This window comes from Ornithorhynchus anatinus, chromosome 13 (genome assembly GCF_004115215.2).
Source record: "Ornithorhynchus anatinus isolate Pmale09 chromosome 13, mOrnAna1.pri.v4, whole genome shotgun sequence".
Classification (NCBI taxonomy): domain Eukaryota; kingdom Metazoa; phylum Chordata; class Mammalia; order Monotremata; family Ornithorhynchidae; genus Ornithorhynchus; species Ornithorhynchus anatinus.
This window is the reverse complement of record NC_041740.1, coordinates 922,707-941,860: the sequence shown is the minus strand read 5'-3', so window position 1 is coordinate 941,860 and position 19,154 is coordinate 922,707. Positions and strand designations below refer to the sequence as shown.

The 19,154-nt window shown below is 60.1% G+C and overlaps 1 protein-coding gene across 2 annotated transcripts in view; it reads left to right on the top strand.

The window, feature by feature from the left end:
• MINDY4 (MINDY lysine 48 deubiquitinase 4) overlaps positions 1 to 18,575 on the top strand; it is a 41,602-nt gene extending 23,027 nt beyond the window's left edge. Inside the window, exons 9-20 of one of the 2 annotated variants that reach the window (XM_029078379.1) lie at positions 566 to 682; positions 1,330 to 1,421; positions 4,870 to 4,971; positions 5,321 to 5,384; positions 6,033 to 6,098; positions 6,701 to 6,768; positions 10,123 to 10,186; positions 10,309 to 10,470; positions 11,046 to 11,226; positions 12,336 to 12,408; positions 15,972 to 16,070; positions 16,680 to 18,575. In XM_029078379.1, the coding sequence (XP_028934212.1) occupies positions 566 to 682; positions 1,330 to 1,421; positions 4,870 to 4,971; positions 5,321 to 5,384; positions 6,033 to 6,098; positions 6,701 to 6,768; positions 10,123 to 10,186; positions 10,309 to 10,470; positions 11,046 to 11,226; positions 12,336 to 12,408; positions 15,972 to 16,070; positions 16,680 to 16,728 (1,137 nt within the window). In that variant the 3' untranslated portion in view covers positions 16,729 to 18,575. The remainder of the gene's footprint in view (positions 1 to 565; positions 683 to 1,329; positions 1,422 to 4,869; positions 4,972 to 5,320; positions 5,385 to 6,032; positions 6,099 to 6,700; positions 6,769 to 10,122; positions 10,187 to 10,308; positions 10,471 to 11,045; positions 11,227 to 12,335; positions 12,409 to 15,971; positions 16,071 to 16,679) is intronic. The other variant, XM_029078380.1, reaches the window with a different exon arrangement.
• Positions 18,576 to 19,154: the final 579 nt, after the last annotated feature.

Below are 19,154 nucleotides of genomic sequence, written 5' to 3'. Positions count from 1 at the left end.
GGAGGCCTGTGGGTGGTGAGCGGTGCCGAGCTGGCACCAGGATGCGGGTGTAGAAAGTGGTCGATAGAGCCAGGGTCGCCCCCGTCGTACCAGAGGATGATGATGACATTGTTAATAATAATGATGGTATTCGTTAAGCGCTTACTATGTCAAGCACTGCTTTAAGATCTGGGGTGGATACAAGCTAGTCAGGTTAGACACAATCTGTGTCCCACATGGACTCACAGCATTAATATCCAGTTTACAGATGAGGTGACTGAGCCACAGAGAAGTTAAGCGACTTGCCCAAGGTCACACAACTGACAAGTGGAGGAGCCGGGTTTAGATCTCAGGTCCTCTGACTCCCAGGCCTGTGCGCTACCCGCTAGACCATGCTGCTTCTCCCCTTAGGGGCCCCCCTCTTGTTAGGGGTCCAGGGCCAGAGCTGAGGGCGGCCCTGAGACTGGGGGCGGGGCTGGGGCCGACAGATGGTGCCCTGAGGCAGTGCCACCCTCCCTGGCACGTGGCCAGGTGGCACGCTGTTCTGATTCCGGCAGTGATTGGGCTCGGACCTTCCCTCGGACAGGAGTTGAAGAGCCTCCTGTTTGGATCCAGCCTGGCCGGGTTCAGGACGGAGTGGACGCTGCAGGGCTTCACGTTCAGCGACGACCCCCCGCTGCGCTATGGCATCGTACAGAACAAGGTGCGTCCTACGACCCCGCCGATTCCAGGGCACCGATCACCCGGGGGCCCGAGTGGCTTTCGTCTCAGGGCATCGGATCGCGACTTCCTGCCGGGAGGAAGCCGTTGGGTGGCCGTGGCCTCAGTCCCGAGGGGCCAACCCGTCCGTTCTAATGGCGGTGGAGCCTCCAGGAGAGCTGAGGCGACTCCGTTCCCGCGGCCCTTTCCCCTCACTGGACATGCCGCTCAGAGGGCTGCCATCGTGTGTCCACGCATGGGGAGGGCCGAGAGGGAGCGAGGCAGAACGGGGATGCAGAGCTGGGAGAGGAGGAGTGAGAAGGCGGAGCAGAGAGGCGTTGTGTATCTTGAGCCCTTGCAGTGTGCGGAATACCCCGCTGAGCACTTGGGAGAATCCAGTAGACCGAGTAGACACTTTCCCATGCTCTCGAGGAGCTCTCAAGGTCTAGCAGGGAAGACAGACCCTGGATGATAGGAAAATGGATCTGTAGCTGAGGGTGAGCGTAAGCTTGTTCAGAAAGTGCTCCAGGAAGCTGCGTGCACACAAGTGCCCGGTTGGCATACAGTGTTGGGGTGGAAGTTTGATCAAGAGGGGTAAAATCTGTGGGGGTGGCTCGCCCGGCCCTGGGTGACGTGCCGTGTTCCCCGCAGGGGGGACCGTGCGGCGTTCTGGCAGCTGTGCAGGCCTGTGTCCTGCAGAAGCTCCTGTTCGGAGACGGTGGAAGTGGAAGCCCCAGAACCCGGTAAGCCCTCGCCCCACCCACAAGCTTGCCCCCCCACCCCCGAGCCCTGCCCCTGTCGGAGGAGCTGCCCTACCCTTCGGGCACTGGCGGGAGGGAGGGGGTCCGACGTTCCGGCCCTGAGGCCGCCGGCTGGGTCCCGGCCAAAGGCCCTCACCTGCAGGCGTGCCGGGAGTCCGAACCGCTGCCATCTTGTTTCCCAAGGACGCATCCAGCCCCACCTGGGCGGCTCCCGCCCCGTGCCTCCGGCCAGCCTCTCGGCCTCTCTCACTTCTGAGGCCCTTTGAACTGCCGCCCGTGTGGGGAACAGCGTGAGAGGAAGCTCGGGATCATTTCCTCCCCATCGGGACAGGACATTTAGCGTTGTTGTTCCGGAAGGGCAGCCGGGCCCCTAGAGCTGAGGCCTTTGAACCGGCCAGTATTCATTCATTCAGTCGGTCAGTCATATCTATTGAGCACTTATTATGTACAGAGCACTTGTACTAAGCACTTGGGGGAGTCCAGTAGAACAGTAAACAGACACATTCCCTGCTCACAACAAGCTGACAGTCTAGGGGGGAGACAGACATTAATATAAATAAATAAATGACAGATATAGACCTAAATGTTGTGGGGCTGCGAGGGGGAATGAATCAAGAGAGCAAGTGAGGGTGATAGAAAAGGGAGTGGAAGAAGAGGAAAGGAGGGCTTAGGGAAGGGCTGCTTGCCTTCGGCCCAAGACCCCCCCAGCTCAGACCACCTTGTGCCCACCCCCTCGCCTCTGCCCCATGCATGGCTCCCACCCGCACCCCCAGCCTTTTGGTCCTGGAGTTCCCCTCCCTCAGCCTCACCCGACCCGTGCCTCGAGGCAGGTCGGGGGACGTGTGAGCTCCAGGTTGCCGTGCTCTCTGAATGGCCGAAGCACCCGGAACCCCCACAGCACTGCGGTTTCTCCTCTCAGTTGGCCTCCACAGTTCAGACCGACCCAGCTACTGAAAGCACTGTGGGCACTCACAGGGCATCTGGGTCGCTCTCTCTTAGGCCCGGTGGGGGTACAGTGTTTGGGGAGGGGTCTCCCAGAGAGGGCAGGCTGGTGGCTAGGTTCTGGGCTCGGTTTCCACCTCGCTGTGAAGAGAGCAGGGTTTCTGCTTGGTTCTGGGGGCGTTAATATGTTCCCTCCCATCAGGCAGGAGGACAGAAGCTGGGTCTCCTCCTCCCTTTGGCCCTCTCTCAGTGCCCAGCACAGAGACAGAGTGTGTGTGTGTGTCCCTTATAGTCAGGGTCTGTATCACCTCCATCCTCTGTGTCTCCCCAGGCACCCAGCACCTCTCCTCCCATCAGACTGGAAGCCCCTTGTGCACTAGGACCACGTCTCCTCCTCTCCTGCCCCTCCCCAGCCCCGGCGTGATTAGGAAAAGGCGAGGAGGGAAAGTCTTTCACAGTCCCCTACCACTGGCGTGGCGTCTCCCAGCTGAGCCGTGGAGCTCGGCCCTCAAGGAAAGTCTTTCCTGGAAAATTCCTCCAGCCCCCCGAGGAGACTGGTGTGGGTAAAGAAATCCTCCCCTCCCCCAACACCAGGACCCAGCTCTACCCCATCATCCCGGCTGCCCTGGCTGGGTCCTCCTGGTCCTCGCCGCCTGCCCATCTGAGTCAGGCCTGAAGCTGGCAGCAGTGCTCTGCCTTACTCAGACGTGGCACGCCCAGGGCCGTAGCCTTCCTAGGCGGGAATCGGTGCCAGCTGCAGTGCGCCTGCAGCTCTGGAAGTCCCAGAAGCCCGAGGAACCCCTGGCAGCCCGTGCAAGCCCCCGTGGCCTTTGGAAGGCCTCAAGGCCTCTGGAAATCCCGGTAGCCCCCGGAAGCTCTGGCAACCCGAGCGGCCCATTCCGAACTGCCTTCCCATTGGTCTGGCAGGGCCTGTTTCTCGGACTGTACGAACACTTGAACTCTCTTCCTGGCCCCGGAGCACAGGCCCAGGAGAGAACAAGCAAATATTGACGCTCGGTTCTCTTCCTCTCTAATCAACTCCATCGGCCCACCCTCCCGCCGGCCCGTCCTCCCCACCACTCTCTTCGGGCGGCGGTGACTGAGTGGGCTTTCCTCCAGGAATCTGTCCCAAGTTCCCGGAGCTCTCGGGAAGCGGCAGGGCTTGTTGTCACCTCCTCGGGCTTAAGGAAGTAGCATGGCCTAGTGGTTAGAGCTCGGGCCTGGGAGGCAGAAGGACCTGGGTCCTAGTCCTGGCCTCGCCACTTGCCTGCCATGTGATGTTGGGGTCAAGTCACTTCTCTGTGCGTTAGTTGTAAAGTGGGATTTAAAACTGTGATCCCCCTGTTGGGCAGGGAGCGTGTCCAACCTGATTAGCCTGTATCTACCTCAATGCTTAGGACAGTGCCTGGCACATAGTCAGTGCTAAACAGATACCATTTAAAAAAAAAAAAGGGTGGGGGGGATTCCCGGGTTTCAGGGTTGCAGAGTTTCAGTTGTTGCCCCGAAAATTCCCATCCTCTTTGTGGCCACTACTGTGTCTACCTCCCTAACATAAATCCATCGGGAATTTGACGGGTCCACCTGCCCGTGCCGCTCAGAAAGAGCTGCCGCCTTGTATCCACACAGGGAGCGAGGCAGAAGGGGGACACGGAGCCAGGAGAGAAAGAGTGAGATGGCCGGGGCAGAGAGGAATTGTATTTCTTGAGCGTCTGCTGTGTGCAGAACAATGTACTAAGCACTTGGGAGTCTCCAGTAGACTTAGTTGAGGCGATCCCTTGCTCTCGAGGAGTTTCAGCCTAACAGGGAAGATAGACCCTGTGTAAGTTAAGAAGGTAGGAAAAGGGATCTATGGCCGAGTGAAGGCATGGCCAGCCCTCCTAATGGGGTGAGGTGGGCGAGGCTGATGGCAGAGTCAAGCAAGGGTCTGGGGGGCAGTGGATGACGGGGTGAGGAGTAGCGGAGGAGGGGATGAGGGGGCAAGGAGTGACAGGTGACGGGATGAAGGGACGGTGGATGAGGGCACGAGGGGACAATGGACAAGGGGGTGAGGAGGGGTGAATGGATTTGGGGACAGTGGATGGAGGTGGGGTTTGGTGGGTGAGGGGGTGAGCATTGGGAGATGGGGCAGAGGGTGAGGGGATGAGGGGGCAGAGGGTGAGGGAGAGAGGGGTGGTGGGCAAGGAGGGAGTCTGAAATGCACGTGCAGGTAGGCTGGCGGGGGAATCGGCTTCTCTTCACGTCCATCAGAAATGGCATTCTAAAGGCAGGGAACCCTTGGGTGGAGACTCTCCGCCCTTTCCCCAGCCGAGGGTCAGGGGTCAGTGAGCCTGCCACGGACCAAAGGATCTGGGCCAGGGAGTCACCCAGAGTCAGGTCACGGTGGACTGTGGCTCCTCCCTGCCACCCCTGGACCTCCCCCCAACTGCCACCTGCGTCTCTTCCTCCGTCCCCTCACCAGCAGAGACGCTCTCTCCCGCTTTCCCCACAGGCCCCCGCAGCCTTCGAGCGCCCTCAGGACCGACTGCCTCGTGGCGGCCGTGGCCGACATCCTGTGGCGGGCCTCCGGAGCCGACCGGCCGGTGGTGGCACTGTGAGCGCCAGCTTCCACGGGGCGGGGGGCAAGTGGGTGTGGATGGGGGGGCTCGCTGTCCCCGGGCTCACCGGAGCTCTCCCTCCCGCGTCCGTTCGGACGCGCTCCAGTGCCCACTGCTCTGGAAAGATGGGCTCGGGGAGGGCAGAGGGGCGGCCCACCCAGAGGGCTCTCCTTGAAAGCAGAGAGGGTGCTTCACTCAACCCCTCACAGCGCTGCATTCCCCTCCTCCCCGCCCCCATCCCCCAAGCAGCACTGTCTTAATTTCCTTGCACATCCTGCTGAGCTGTCTGCGCACGCCTCTCTCCTTCTCCAGAGGAAGCCGTCTCAGGCCTTGCTTTCCTTTTAGGGCTTCGGGGACGCAGCAGTTCACTCCCGCAGGAAAATACAAAGCAGATGGAGTCCTAGAAACCGTACGAACCTCTGGAAAATGTTCCAGGCTCCGCGCCACCTCGTCCCCCGCGCCGTGGGCGGGGACCACGCCCGGGGGCTCCACGCTCACTCTCCCTTGGAGCTTCGGGATGGGGGTGGCGGCGAGGGTGCTCTGCTGGGATGTGGGGGCCATCTCTGCCTTTCTGGTGGGGGGAGGCTTTCTCTCCGAAGTGGAGGGTGAGGGGAGTAGGAGGGCGTGAGCAGAGTAGGGGAGGCGAGGGGCGGGAGGTACCTTGGCAACGGAGCCTCCATCTGGGCCGACGTCCTGTGGCATTTCACCCTCCGGATATAATAATAATAATAATGGTATCGGTTACGTGCTCACTATATGCCAAGCACCGTTCTAAGTGCTGGAGTAGATACAAGGTAATCGGGTTGTTCCACATGGGGCTCACAGTCTTAATCCCCATTTTACAGATGAGGTAAGTGAGGCACAAAGACGTGAAGTCACACGGCTGATAAAAGGCCGAGTGGGATTAGAACCCAAGACCTCTGACTCCCACGCCACTGCTCTTTCCACTAAGCCCCGCTGCTTCGGGGAGACCCTGGGAGTGTGGGAGGTGGGCGTGGGCTGCCCTTTGGCCCTGGGCTTTGCTAGTAACGCTCTGTCCTCTCACGACCGTCCCCAGCTCGTGCTGTACAGCGTGGCAACGAAGGAAGATCTGGTGGGGTTTCTCCAGCAGAACATCCACCAGGTAAGGCCCCAGGAGGTGTGGCGGCCAGAAGGTGGTGGAGCAGCCGTGGCCATGGATATCAGGGGTTTGGGGCTCGCGTTGCAGCTTCAGTGGGATCCCCCGGCCTCCCCTGACCCGGCTGTCCCCATTCCCCCCCACACCTGCGGTGGCTACCAGCAGCCTCCCCAGGGCTTCCAGATGGGTGAGGGGGAGCAAGTCACCCTGGGCCAACTCGGAACAAGCCAGGAAAACCTAAACCTCCACGCGGGGTCGGGTGGCTTTGCGGGCACCCTCCCCGGCCGCCCCGCCTCCGTCCTCCCCCAGAGACAAGGGCTCGGAGTGGACCCCCGCTTTCTCAGTGTCCCAGGGGCTCTTCTCCGGCAAAGAGAGACCGTGCCCTCACGGAGCCGCCCTGGGTTCTCCCCTCACCTCCGCGGTCGGTCCCACACTGGGTGGGCAGAGTTGATTGAGAGAGAGCCTTCAGCGCACACAGTGTAGGGGGTGAGGGTCCCCACCTTTCTTCCGGGCGCAGCTGCCTCCCACCGCATCCCTCCCCTCCCCCGCCCACCTCCCGACACCCCATCACGCACCCCTCTGACCACCGGCTTCTCTTCTCGCGTCAGTTTGAAGCGGGTCCTCTGGGCTGCATCCTCCTGACCCTGTCAGCCGTCTGCTCGCGGTCCGTGGCCAGGTGAGGCGGGTCCCTCAGACGGGTTGGGTGGGGGGGTGGCCAGGTGAGGGGGGGAGGTCCAACAGACAGGTGAGAGGCGGGGCCGCAGCCAGCCTGCCCTCCAGGAGTGGGAACTGAGTGACCCGTGGTGGGGGCTGAGGGGCAGGGCAAGTCAGGAGAGGCAGGCCAGGCCTCCGAGGTTTAGGGGTGGTGGCTCCCACCCCTCTCTCATTGAACCCCTCCCGCCCGGCTCCCCCTCCACCCCACCCACACCCCATCGTTCGACCCCCCCCAGCCGGTGAGGCAGGGCCGGGCTCAGATTCTGGCCACCCTCACCAAGGTGAGACGATCAGTCGGTCAGTCGTATTTACTGAGAGCTTACGGTGTGCAGAGCCCTGTACTGAGCGCTTGGGAGAGTGCAGTACGACAATAAATAAACACATTCCCTGCCCCCAACGACCTTACAGTCTAGAGGGAGAGACAGCTGTTACCCTAAAGAAATAAATGACAGATAGGGACGTAAGTGCTGTGGGCCGGGCGGGTGATGACTGAAAGGAGCAAGTCAGGGCGACGCAGAAGGGAGTGAGAGAAGAGGACCCCCACCATGGCCTCGGCCTGCAGTGTCTCCCGCTCTTCCCTCTGCCCCCTCCCCCCTCTTCTCTCCTTCCCCCTCGCTCCTCCCTTCCCCCTCGCCTTCTCCCCAAGGCGTCGTGATCCCAGCACAGCCGCTGCCTTTTGCACCTACAGATGCCTTGTGGGCTTCCTGTCATTGTCCCCCCACACTCAGCTGACGCACGGCTCAGATCCGCCGCCTCCGCTGGGGACGGTGTCCACTCGCTCCCCGAGTCCGGACGTGGTCCGGCCCGGGGCTCTGGACAGGCCTCGCCCTTCCCGAGGACCGGCTTGGTCGTGTCTCCGTGACGCTTCCGTGGGTCCTTCTCCCGACCCAAAGGGCCGCGGGGAGCCCGACTGGGGTCATTCTAGACGCCCCCGATTCCCGCAGACCCCCTCTGAGGAGTGCGGCCCGACGACCCGCGCCCCACTGCCCCAGACCCAGCTCTGGTCCGGCCCCACCTCCAGACCCAGGCCCAGATCAGGAAGAGCAGTGTGGCGTAATGGAAGGAGCACGGGCTTGGGAGTCGGAGGACATGGGTTCTGATCCCGGCTCCGCCACCTGTCTGCTGTGTGACCTCGGGCAAGCCGATTAAGTTCTCGGCGCCTCAGTTACCTCACCGTAAAGTCAGGACGAAGACCGTGGGCCTCACATGGGACAACCTGATTACCTTCTCTCTACCCCAGAGCTTAGTACAGCGCTTGGCACGTAGTAAGCGTTTAACAAATACCGCAGTTATTAATTATTATTATGACCCACCCCCACCCGCAGCTCTGGTCAAGCCCCATCCCCAGGCACAGATCCAGCTCTGGTTCCACCCTCAGCCCTGTTCCAACTCCATCCCCAGGTATGGAGCCAGCCTCCGTCCAGCCCCACCCCCAGACGCAGGCCCAGCCCCAGCTCAGGTCCCGGACCTCTCCCGACCACAGTGACCTTAGCCAAGTCCCTTTGGCTGTGCCCTGAAGCAGGAATTTCAGGCGGAATTGGGCACCGTCCTGGGTTTCTTTCCCGTCAGGACCCCACCGGTCTGGGCCGAGGCCAAGTGACTGGAATGCGGGGAGGGGTCGGGTGGTCCCTGAAGCATGGAGGGTCAGTACAGGCTTAGCGGAAAGAGCACGGGCTTGGGGAATCAGAAGACATGGGTTCCGATCCTGGCTCCGCCACTTGTCTTCTGTGTGACCTTGGGCAAGCCGCTTAACTTCTCTGTACCTCAGTTACCTCATCTGTAAAATGGGGATTAAAACTGCGAGCCCCAAGTGGGACAACCTGATGACCTTGTATCTACCCCAGCGCTTAGCACAATGCTCGGCACGTACTAAGCGTTTAACAAATACCGTGATAATAATAAAGCCCCAGGGGCGGAGCTCAGGGCTGGGAGGCAGGGTGCTCCGGAGCCAATCCCGGCTCTGCCTCTGCCCTGCTGAGTGACCTCGGCTAGTCGCTCCTCCTCTCGGGGCCTCAGCTTCCTCCTCTGTACAATGGGGAGAACAGTCCCCTCCACTTCTCCCCCTCCCAGAGGAGCAGAGAGGAGGAAAGGAGATGTCGATGCGAAAGCCTTTTGGGGAAAATGGAAAATGCTGTGTCTCTTCTTGGTAGAGCTGAAGGGGCAGGGGGCTCCAGACAGGAGGAAGGGGGGGAACCAGGGGCTGGAGGCTGGAGAGATGATAAGAACACATCGTGAGTAGATGATAGTAATAGTAATAATAGCAGTAATGCTATTTAAGCGCTTACCATGTGCCAGGCACTGCTCTAAACGCTGGGATAGGAGGTACAAGGTAATCAGGTTGTCCCACATGGGCTCACAGTCTTAATCCCTATTTTACAGATGAGGTAACTGAGGCACAGAGAAGTTAAGTGACTTGCCGTAAGTCACACAGCTGTCAAGTGGTGGAGTCAGGATTAGAACCCACAACCTCTGACTCCCGAACCCATGCTCTTTCCACTAAATCACACTGCTTTTCCCAAGATAGCTTGTGTTAGCTGGAGTGTAGCAAAAGAGAATGGAAAAGTAAGAGGGAGAGAACTGATTGCCTGCTTCGAAGTGGTCAGGGAGGAGTCTTTTTGAGGCGGAAACGGATGGGCAACCTTCGGAGGCTTTCGAGGAGCAGGGAGACGTGCAGAATGATGTTTTAAAAAGATGAAGTGTGGACCGGAGAGGAGAGAGGCCCGGAGGCAGGGAGGTCAGCAAGGAGGCTGCCGCTGCGGTCTAGCCGAGCTATGACGAATACCGGGACCAGGGTGGTGGCCACTTGGATGGAGAGGAAAGGGCGGGCCTGGAAATGTTGCGGCGGAAAAACCGACGGGATTTAGCCACAGGCTGGATGTGAGAGCTGAGAGAGAGAGCACCGAGCCGGGGATGGTGCCAAGGCTGTGGCCTGCAGAAGCGGGGAGCTGCTGGCCTCGGCAGCTGAGGCGTCGAGGCCCGGGGGAGGAGCGGGTTTGGGAGGGAGGATGGGGAGCTCAGCCGGGGTGAGCTGGGATGTCGGTGGGGCACCCCAGGGCGGGGGGTCCCAGAAGCAGGGGGCAGAAACCCCTCCTTGTCATTACCGTGACGACCGTGATGTGGCGTCAGAGCGGAGTGACCTTCCCCTCTGCCAGGTTGCTCGGGCTGGGGGCCCTCGGCCTCGTGAAGCCCCCAGCCTCTTCTCCCCCAGGGAGGACTGGGCACCATCTTTCTCCAGGCCGAAGCCACCTCTGACTTCCCCACGGGGCCGAGAGTCCCGGGGCAGGCCTTCACCTCCCACCCTCTCCTGCTCCTGCAGGGTGCGCGAGGACTTCGATGTTCCCACCAACCACCTGATCGGCGCCCACGGGTACTGCACACAAGTGAGTCGGGGAGGCAGGCGGGGAGCCGGTGGGACGGGGTTGGGCGGCGGGAGCATTAACGGGATGGCCCCGGCAATCGGGCTGGCATCCGGGCCCACGGTCCCTCCCGGATGTCATCTCAGGAGCTGGTCAACTTGCTGTTGACCGGCCAGGCAGTGTCCAATGTGTTTGACGGCGTGATGGAGCTGGACTCTGGGGGCGGGAGTACCGCCCCCCTCCGCGGGATCATGGCCCGCAGCGACATCGGGCTGCTGTCCCTCTTCGAGCACTACGACGTGTGCCGGGTGGGTCGGGCCGCAGGCGGGACGGGTAGGCACGGGGGTGGGGCCTGGGGAAGACCACCTAGCGGGGCAGCCACAGGGGACTGGGGGGACTCACAGGGTCATATCCTGGCTCCGCCGGGTTAGGGCGGCTGGGGGCGGTGGGACCACCTTGGTGGGTGCAAAGAGTCTTCTCCGTCTCCAGGAGACATTAGTTAACGGCCAGGTGGAGGCTGTACATCAGTCAGTCCATAGATCAAGGGTATGTACTGAATGCCTTGTGCGGGCAGAGCATTGGACCGAACGCTTGGGAAATGCAGTAGAATAGGTAGATTGGGTCCCTGTCCTCAGAGAACTCCCAGTCGAAAGCAGGAGATGGATCCCAAAATGAATTACAGGAAAGAAGGAAGGGCAGAAAGGGGGATGTGAGTCCGGATTGGTGCTTGCCCTATGGGTTGTGCCTGATAGTCCAAGGCACAGGAGGTGGGGAAAGAAGGGTCAGGAGGCTAGGGAGCCAAAAGGTGGGATGGCAAGAGGGTGGAATTTCTTCCCCGGAGGTCCCTGGCTCCCTCCACGACTATGCCCGCCACTCTCCCCAGGTGGGCTCCCACCTGAAGACCCCCAGGTACCCCATCTGGCTGGTGTGCAGCGAAAGCCACTTCAGCGTCCTCTTCAGCCTCCGCGAGGATCTGCTGCAGGACCGCGGGGCTCAGAGGAATTTCGACCTGTTCTACTTCGACGGCCTGGCCGGTCAGCGGGAGGAAATCCAGCTCACCATAGGTGCGTGGCCGGGGGTGGTCCACCCACTCTAGTCCAAGCGCCGTGCTGGGCGGCAGATTCCGGACAGTCAGACTGGACCAGCCCGCTCACAAGGCCCCCTGACCCCCAACCCCATAATTCTCCCACAGCACAAGCCTACGCCCACTTGTTCAAGAAAAAAAGAGAGCCTGTGTCAGTTATTGGTTTATATTATTTATTGTGCACCCACTGTGTGCAGAGGACTGTATTAGGTGCCTGCTGCTTGCAGAGTACTGTACCTGGTTTCCTGCCGTGGGCCAAGCCCTCTACTTGGTGCTCACTGGGTACAGAACCCTATACTGGGCACCCACTGGGTGCCAAGCCCCGTACTGGGTGCCTCACGTGTGCAAAGTGTTGTCCTGGGAGCCCACTGTTTGCCGAGAGCTGTACTGGCTACCCACTGTGGACAGAGATCTGTACTGAGTGACTACTCTGTGCAAAACACTGTACGGTCCAATAGGCCACACTGCTTCATCAGGCTTCTAGACTGTAAGCTCATTATGGGCGGGGAACGTATCTGCTAATTCTCTTGTCTTGTACTCTTCCAAGCACTTAGTTCAGTGCTCTGCTCCTAGTAAATGCTCAATAAATACCATTGATTGATTGGGCAGCCGCTACGTGCAAAGCACTGTATTGGGTGTCCACTGTGTGCACAGTGCTGTACTGGATGCCCACGCTGTGCAAAGTGCTGTGTTGGCCTCCTGCTGGGTGCAAGGCACTGTACTCGGTGCCTACTGAGGGCAGAGCGTGATATTCACTCATTCATTCAATAGTATTTATTGAGCGCTTACTCTGTGCAGAGCACTGTACTAAGCGCTTGGAATGTACAAATCGGTAACAGAGACAGTCCCTGCCCTTTGACGGGCTTGTCGGGAGAGTGCTCGAGAAGCTCACAGTTACCCCAGAGCCCGAGCCCCTGAAGGGGGTGGCCGCGGGACCCCTGGCCCCGGGTTTCCATCAGCCCCCGGGTTGGAGCGAGCAGGCGGAACCTTCCCCCGGGGAGGACTGGATTGCCGGTTCGGCGCGGACTTGCGAGCGGGGATGTGGGGTCCATCTGTCTTTCGACCCTCTGTTTGGACTCTCTGGCACAGACACCACCAAGCCCGAAACAGGAGACCCTGCAAGTGACCTCACCCCTCCTCTGGAGCACTGCATTCGAACCAAGTGAGCATCAACCCTCTCCCCCACCTCCCTTAATCTTGTCCTTCCTTCCCCACCTCTCTCCCCTTCCTCCGCTTCCTCCCTCCCCCTTTTTCTTTCCATCTCTCCCTTTCAGCGTGGCTCATTGGAAAGAGCACAGGCTTGGGAGTCAGAGGTCATGGGTTCTAATCCAGACTCCACCGCTTGCCAGCTGTGTGACTTTGGGCAAGTCACTTCACTGTGCCTCAGTTGCCTCATCTGTAAAATGGGGGTTAAGACTGTGAGCCCCACTTGGGACAACCTGATCACCTTCTATCTCTCTCGGTGCTTAGAACAGTGCCTGGTACATAGTAAGCACTTTACAAATACCATTATTATCATTCAACACCACACTGTCTACCAGGCCAGCGGAGACCATGCCTCAGTCAGCACATGGTGAGCCACAGGCAGAGAGTCACCCCTTGAAGAAAGCCTAGTAACATTCATTCAGCCCATACTGGGTGCCAAGCACTGTGCTGAACACTAGGGTCAACACAGCGTAAGAGGGAGCGAGAGGCAGGGATTATTCTCCACATTGAACATGAGAAAACTGAGGCCCAGAGAGATTGAGCAACGTGCCTGGGGTCACACGGCAGGGCAAGGGTAGAGAAGGCAGAGATGATTATTATTATTTTTAACTGGGACTAGAACCCGGGTCTTCTGACTCTCAGCCCCACACTCTGTCCCTGGGCTACACTGTACTAAGCACCTTCTGTGTGTGTAGAGTGCTGTAGGAAGCACTTGGGAGGGAACATTAGAGGGAGAAGACTTGATCTCTGCACCCTAAGAATTCACAGTCTAGTGCCAGTGGTGCAAAGCCCTTCATTGTGCTTTTTGTTGAATGTTTATTACACGCCAAGCCTAATCTAAGCAGAGCACCGGGGTACAAACAAGATAACCCAGTCAGACATAGTCCTACACAGGGCTCGCAGACTTTCTCTAAGTGAGAGAGAGAAAAGGTATTGATTTCCCTCTTTACAGTTGAGGAAAGTGAGGCCCTGAGAAGTGAAGTGACTTGTCCAAGGTCACACAACAGGAAAGTGAAGGAGCTGAGGTTAGAACCCAGGTCCTCTGGCTCCCAGGCCTGAGCTTTTTCCTCTAGGCCACCCTGCTCTATGGGGGACAGGGAGAGGCACCCAGGGAAATGCACCAGAGAGAGGGTGTAGGCTCCTGAGTGGTAGAGCGATGCTCAGCATCATCACCTCCACCCTACTGAGGGTCTCTGGCTCGCCCGAAGCTAAAGCGGATTCCCTCAGGCCTTCTGGGGCCTCCAAGAAGCATGATTGCCACCCTGCATCCATCACAGTGGGTCCTGGTTGGCGGGGCTGGGCAGCTGCCCACCTGCCCACTGTTCCTGACCCTGAGGAAGGGAGCTAGAGGGCCCTGGGCAGAGCTGAAAGAAGGGCTGAAAGGGAGGAGACCAACGTGGAGAGAGAGATGGCGGTGGAAGCAATGTTGGTCCCTTGTCCTGATAGGGAGAACCAAACCCCTCCCATCAACTAGGGGCCATCGCTCGTTGACACACTCATGCCCCTTTCTGTATGAGTCTCTGTCTCTCTCTTTCCCCCATCCAAGAGGGTAATCAGTTAATGAGTGGTATCTATTGAGCACATGCCGTGTGTAGAGCACTGTACCAAGCACTTGCACTGGGAAGCACGGGTTCTAATCTCAGCTCCGTAACTTGTCTGCTACGTGGCCTTGGACAGGTCATTTCACTTCTCCGGGCCTCAGTTCCCTCGTCTGTAAATTGGGGATTCAGACCGCGAGCCCCATGTGGGACTGGACTGGGTCCAACTCGATTTGCCTGCAGGCACCTCAGTGCTTGGCACATAGTACGTGCTTCACAAGTACCACAATTATTATTATTTAATGTACTAACTAGTGGACTGATGCCACCACTCCCCCTGCCCTTCCTGTCTGACCCCTTGTGACCTGGCATCCTCGTTCTGCCTGGCCTGCAGGCACCGGTGCCTCCAGAAACAGGGTTCTCTGGGTGCCCTATGCACCTCTTGGAGGCCCTCCCCTTTTCCCCCTTGGGCCTCCTGCCCCCCACCCCACCGGGTAGACAGCGCAGGCCCCGGCGAGCTTGGGGAATGTTGTTCCAGACCGTGGCTCTGGGAGCAAACGGCAGGAAAAATATTTTCTTTTCCGTATCCATCAGATAAAATCCCGCAGTAATAGAAACCAGCAGGCCCGGAGCCCCTCCTGCCACTGCAGCGCCAAGAGCTGCCATTCCGCAAGATTTCTGTCCCCTGCCCCTCTACCAGCCCCCTGCTCCCAGATGGGGGAATGCCTGCCTGGGCCTTCAGCTTCCAGCGTTGTGGGTTTATGAGGGGGAAGTCTCTCTGCCTCCGAGCCAGGAAATCTGCACTCCGGGGCTCTTGGACAGATTGACTCTTCCCCCTTCCCACCCTCCGTGGGGCTCCGCTCACTCCCAAAGTCATGCCCAGGGCGAGCGGGGGGGTGGTCCCTTCCCTGCGCCCCACCGCACCCAGCTTGGGGGCCGGTGGCCGGGGTTGTGGGCGCTGTCCCGCCCGCAGCCAGGGGAGATTCCACAGCCCATCAGGAGAGCCCCGGAGGCAGTCCTGACCAGCAGCTGGCGATCCAGGGTGGAGAGGCTGCCGGTAATCCGGGCGGCCCCCCCGGCGAGACCGGCCAGATCCGTTCCTGGCCAGATCCATTCCCGGCCCCCGGAACCGAGCGCGTCACTGCCCTCTGACCCCCCGCTCTTTCCGGCGATACCCATCTTGGTCTCGGTCTCGGAGCCGCTCCAGTTACCTCTGCCTGCGTCAGTCCTGGTCAGGCCGGAGCGGGCCACCCCTCCCCGGTGGCCACCGGCACAGAACCAGGGGGTCAGATTGGCCACCAGGAGGGGAAGGCTAACACCCTCCAGAGGGCAGGGAAGAGGTCAAATTTATTCCTTCTAAGCCTGCCTTGGGGGGTGGTAGAAATTTGGGCAGACTCCAGGAAAGGCCCTTGAGAGGAAGACTTGGGATAGACCCAATCAATGAATTAATCAATCGATGGTATTTATTATAGAATGCTTACTGAGTGCAGATCACTGGGGTAGATATAAGTAAATTGGGTTGGTCACAGTCCTGTCCCACATGGAGCTCATAGTTTTAATCTCCATTTTACAGATGAGGTAACTGAGAGGTCCAGAGAGGTGACTTACCCAAGGTCCCATAGCAGACAAGTGGCAGAGTCAGGATTAGAACCTGGATCCTTCCGACTCCTAGGCCCATGCTGCGTTAGGCCACGCTGCTTCTCTTTATTGAGCACACGGGAGAGAACAGTACAAAAGACTTGGTAGACCTGATCTCTGACTGTTAAGGAGCTTCCAGGAGTCCAGAGAGAGAGACGGCTGGCCCAAGGAATCTTCTCTCCACGGTCAGTGTCCCTTCTAGCCTGGTTCACTCCAGAGCGCCAGGTCAGGTTCCCAAAGCAGCCATCCTGGGGGTCTGTTCTCTCTTCTGAGTGGTCAGGGAGTCTGTGACGGATAGCTGCTCCCTCGGGTCACCCTGGTTGCCCGGCCTATCCCCCTCCAGGTTGGCTCCCGCCCGAGAACTCCAGGTTGATCAATCGATCAGCATTGAGCATTTACTGTGCGCAGAGCACTGGACTAAGCACTTGGGAGACTGCAGTCGGTAAGCACAGTCCCTGCTCTCGAGGAGCTTACAGTCTAGCGGAGGAGGGATGAGGCTGGTTGTTGGAAAGTGGCTATCTGAAGCATAGAACTCCAAGGATTATCGGGAGTTCGAATCATGGATTCGTAGGGTAGAGATTCCCCGGGCGGTCCCCAGGGTGGGGGGCCGGTGTGGCCGGCTTCATGGCATTGACCCCCACCGTGGCCCGTGGTATCTGTTAAGCACTCACTCTGTGCCACGCAATGTTCTAGGCACTGGGGTAGATACAAGTTATTTAGTTTGGACATAGTCCCTGTCTCACATTGGCTCACTCTTAATCCCCGTTTTACAGATGAGGTAACTGAAGCCCAGAGAAGTGAAGCGATTTGCCCAAGGTCACATAGCAGACATGTGGAGGAGCCTGGATTAGAACCCAGGTCCTTTTGACTCCTAGGCCCATGCCGTATCCACTAAGCCACAATCCTTCTCCTAAGGAGTGGTCTCTAGGGGTGGACCGGGACATGCCAGGAAAGCAGGCCGCCACCTGACCCTCCTCCCTCCCGCGGCACTGGCCGGCACGACTGGACTGGCAGCCTCCAGGAGCGCTCACCCGGCTTCCTCTTCCGGCAGGTGGAAGGGGGCCCTGGTGGACTGGAACGGCACCGAGCCCTGGCTGTGACATCCTGGGGTCCCGACCCCACCGCACCGGGGCTGTTGACGTCGAGCAAGCGGGAATCCCGTGGCCTTGAGGCTCGCCGCCACTGCCGCCGTCGCCGCGGCCCCGAGCCCTTTCATGTGTCCGGGAACGGCGTCCCCCGAGTCCCCACGCTTCCTTCCACGAGCTGCCGCAGAGGCGGGCCAGCACCGGAGGCCGGAGCCGGGGCCTCGGCCAAAGCCGGCCGTAAACCTGTCAGCGGCGGCGCAGCCCCTCAGCGCCCGCCCGCGTCCTGCCATTGTGTCCGCAGATCTGACGGCCGGCACGGTGTGCCAACCGTGAGGCCGGGCCCCGCCCTCCTCCTGCCCCCAGCCACCGGCCCCTGGGCATTTCCCAAGGCGGGGGGCCCGGCTGGGTGGGCAGGGGGCGGTTCCTTCGGGGGGGCCACAGGCCAGCGGAGAAACCTTTGAAGGAATCCCAGCATCAGATTGCCATAGACAGACCCTCCCCGGCCCCGCTCTGGGGGCCAGACCAAAGTAGTTGGGCCAGACCTGGGCTTCCCGAGGTGGGAGGTGCAGTGGGGAGATGCCCTCCGTGGAACAGCCCGTAGGTCCCAGAATCCTTCAGGTAGCAAGGGAGAGAAAGCCGGAGGGGGGGGAACAGATATCCCAGACTGATCTCTACATCTCCGAATCCACTTCCGCCAAGCGAACTTCACCCACACACGTGGCACATCCCATCTGGGCCCCACGTCCAGGGCCGGGCCTTTAGAATTCCTCACGCCCTTCCGGCCTTACGTTCAGTGAACCGATGGGACGAACTGGACACCCACTGGGCATAGAGCCCTCGACTGAGCACGTGGGAGAGGACACTGGGGGCTTGGGAGAGGACCTCGGGGCAAATCCCCTATCCCCCATCAAGGAGTTTCCAAGCCACCGCTCCCGGCTCCCCCTTGCGTTTCCCGCTTTCCAATTTTAACTCCTTCCTCGCACTTTCTCTGGGGGGCAGGAGGGTGTCCACCCCGTCCCCATCCCCCGGGTGAGGCCAAAGAGCCGGCGGGGGCCACTGGGGGCAGGGCCATGATCGACGCTGTCCAGATGTGCCGCAGATGCCGATGGGCCGCTGGCGTGACAGAAGGCCAGGGGCGGGGACTATTGGAATCAGGAGGAAGGTCGGAGGAGTTTGTGGAATCAGAGAGCGGAGCCAGGACTGAGACCAGTCTCTGCTTCTGGCCAGGCCATATACACCAGCGAGTGCCAATTGGCCACCCTTAGTAGGGTGGGGCCAAGCCGCCCCTGGCCCTCTTCCCCCGTGCCCCCCACTCGCCATCCTGGACCGTGATGATCACAAATGCCACGGCCGGGCCTCAGGCCCACCACCCGGCCTCAAAGTCTACGCCACCCGCCGCCGCCTGCTGCCTCTCTTCACTCCTGACCAAGCCCCCCCCCCCAACAACCGCCCTTCTCGGGGGCTACCACAGAGTCCCATCCATCCTGGTTCAGGATTCCCACCCCGGAACACCAGCGAAGGGGGTGGCCCTCGGCCTCAGATGCCCCCTCCAGCTGCCCATCGCATGGCTGGTGTCAGCCCTCCGCTTCGCTCCGAGGCGGAGAGGAAATGAATCCTCGAGAACAGAGTCGGCTGTGAGCACCGGGCCGGAGGCCACTGGCCACAGGAGGCTGTCGAGGCCAGGAGAACTCACCCGCTGCTGCTCCACCCTAGCCAGGCCCTGACGCCACCCACCTCAGGGCAGCGGGCGAGGCCTGCCACTCAGTCCAGCGCCCGGCCCGGCTCCTCCGAGTCGCTGTGTAAACTCCGGTACCTCTTCGCAGCGGGCTCCCGGCAAAAACGCTTCCTCTATATTCTTGAAATCCTTATGTATTTGTTTTCCTTGGCGAGGCAGCAGGGACTCCGGCCCTCGGCCGGGCCCGGGGACAGGGAATGGGAGGGGTCGGGGGGACGAGCAGTTTTCCGGGGGCGGCGGCTGCGGCACGTTGGTCAGTCCGGACGGGGAAGTTTCCCCTGAGAGAAGCCCGTGAGGAGTCTGAGAAGCTACAGACCAGACCAGCCCGAGAACCTGCAGCCTGGGGTGGGTGGGTTATAAGGATTTTCTGGGCCACTGCTGCTTGCGGGGGACGCCCAACTTCCCTTGCCCCATGGACAGCCAGGAGAAGTGCTCAAGTGAGGGGCCGGGGCTAGGGGTCGGAAAGACCAGCAGCAGCAGGCAGATGGGCTGTTGCTGGCCCAGGGCCACGGGCTCTTTTTTTTATATATATTTATTAAGCACTTACTATGTTCCAGACGCTGTACTAAGCACTGGGGTGGATACAAGCTAATCAGGTTGGTCGCGATGATCCCTGTCCTTTGCAGATGAGAAAACCGAGGCCCAGAGAATTGAAGTGACACGCCTAAGGTCACAGAGCAGATAAGTGGCAGAGCTGGGATTCGAA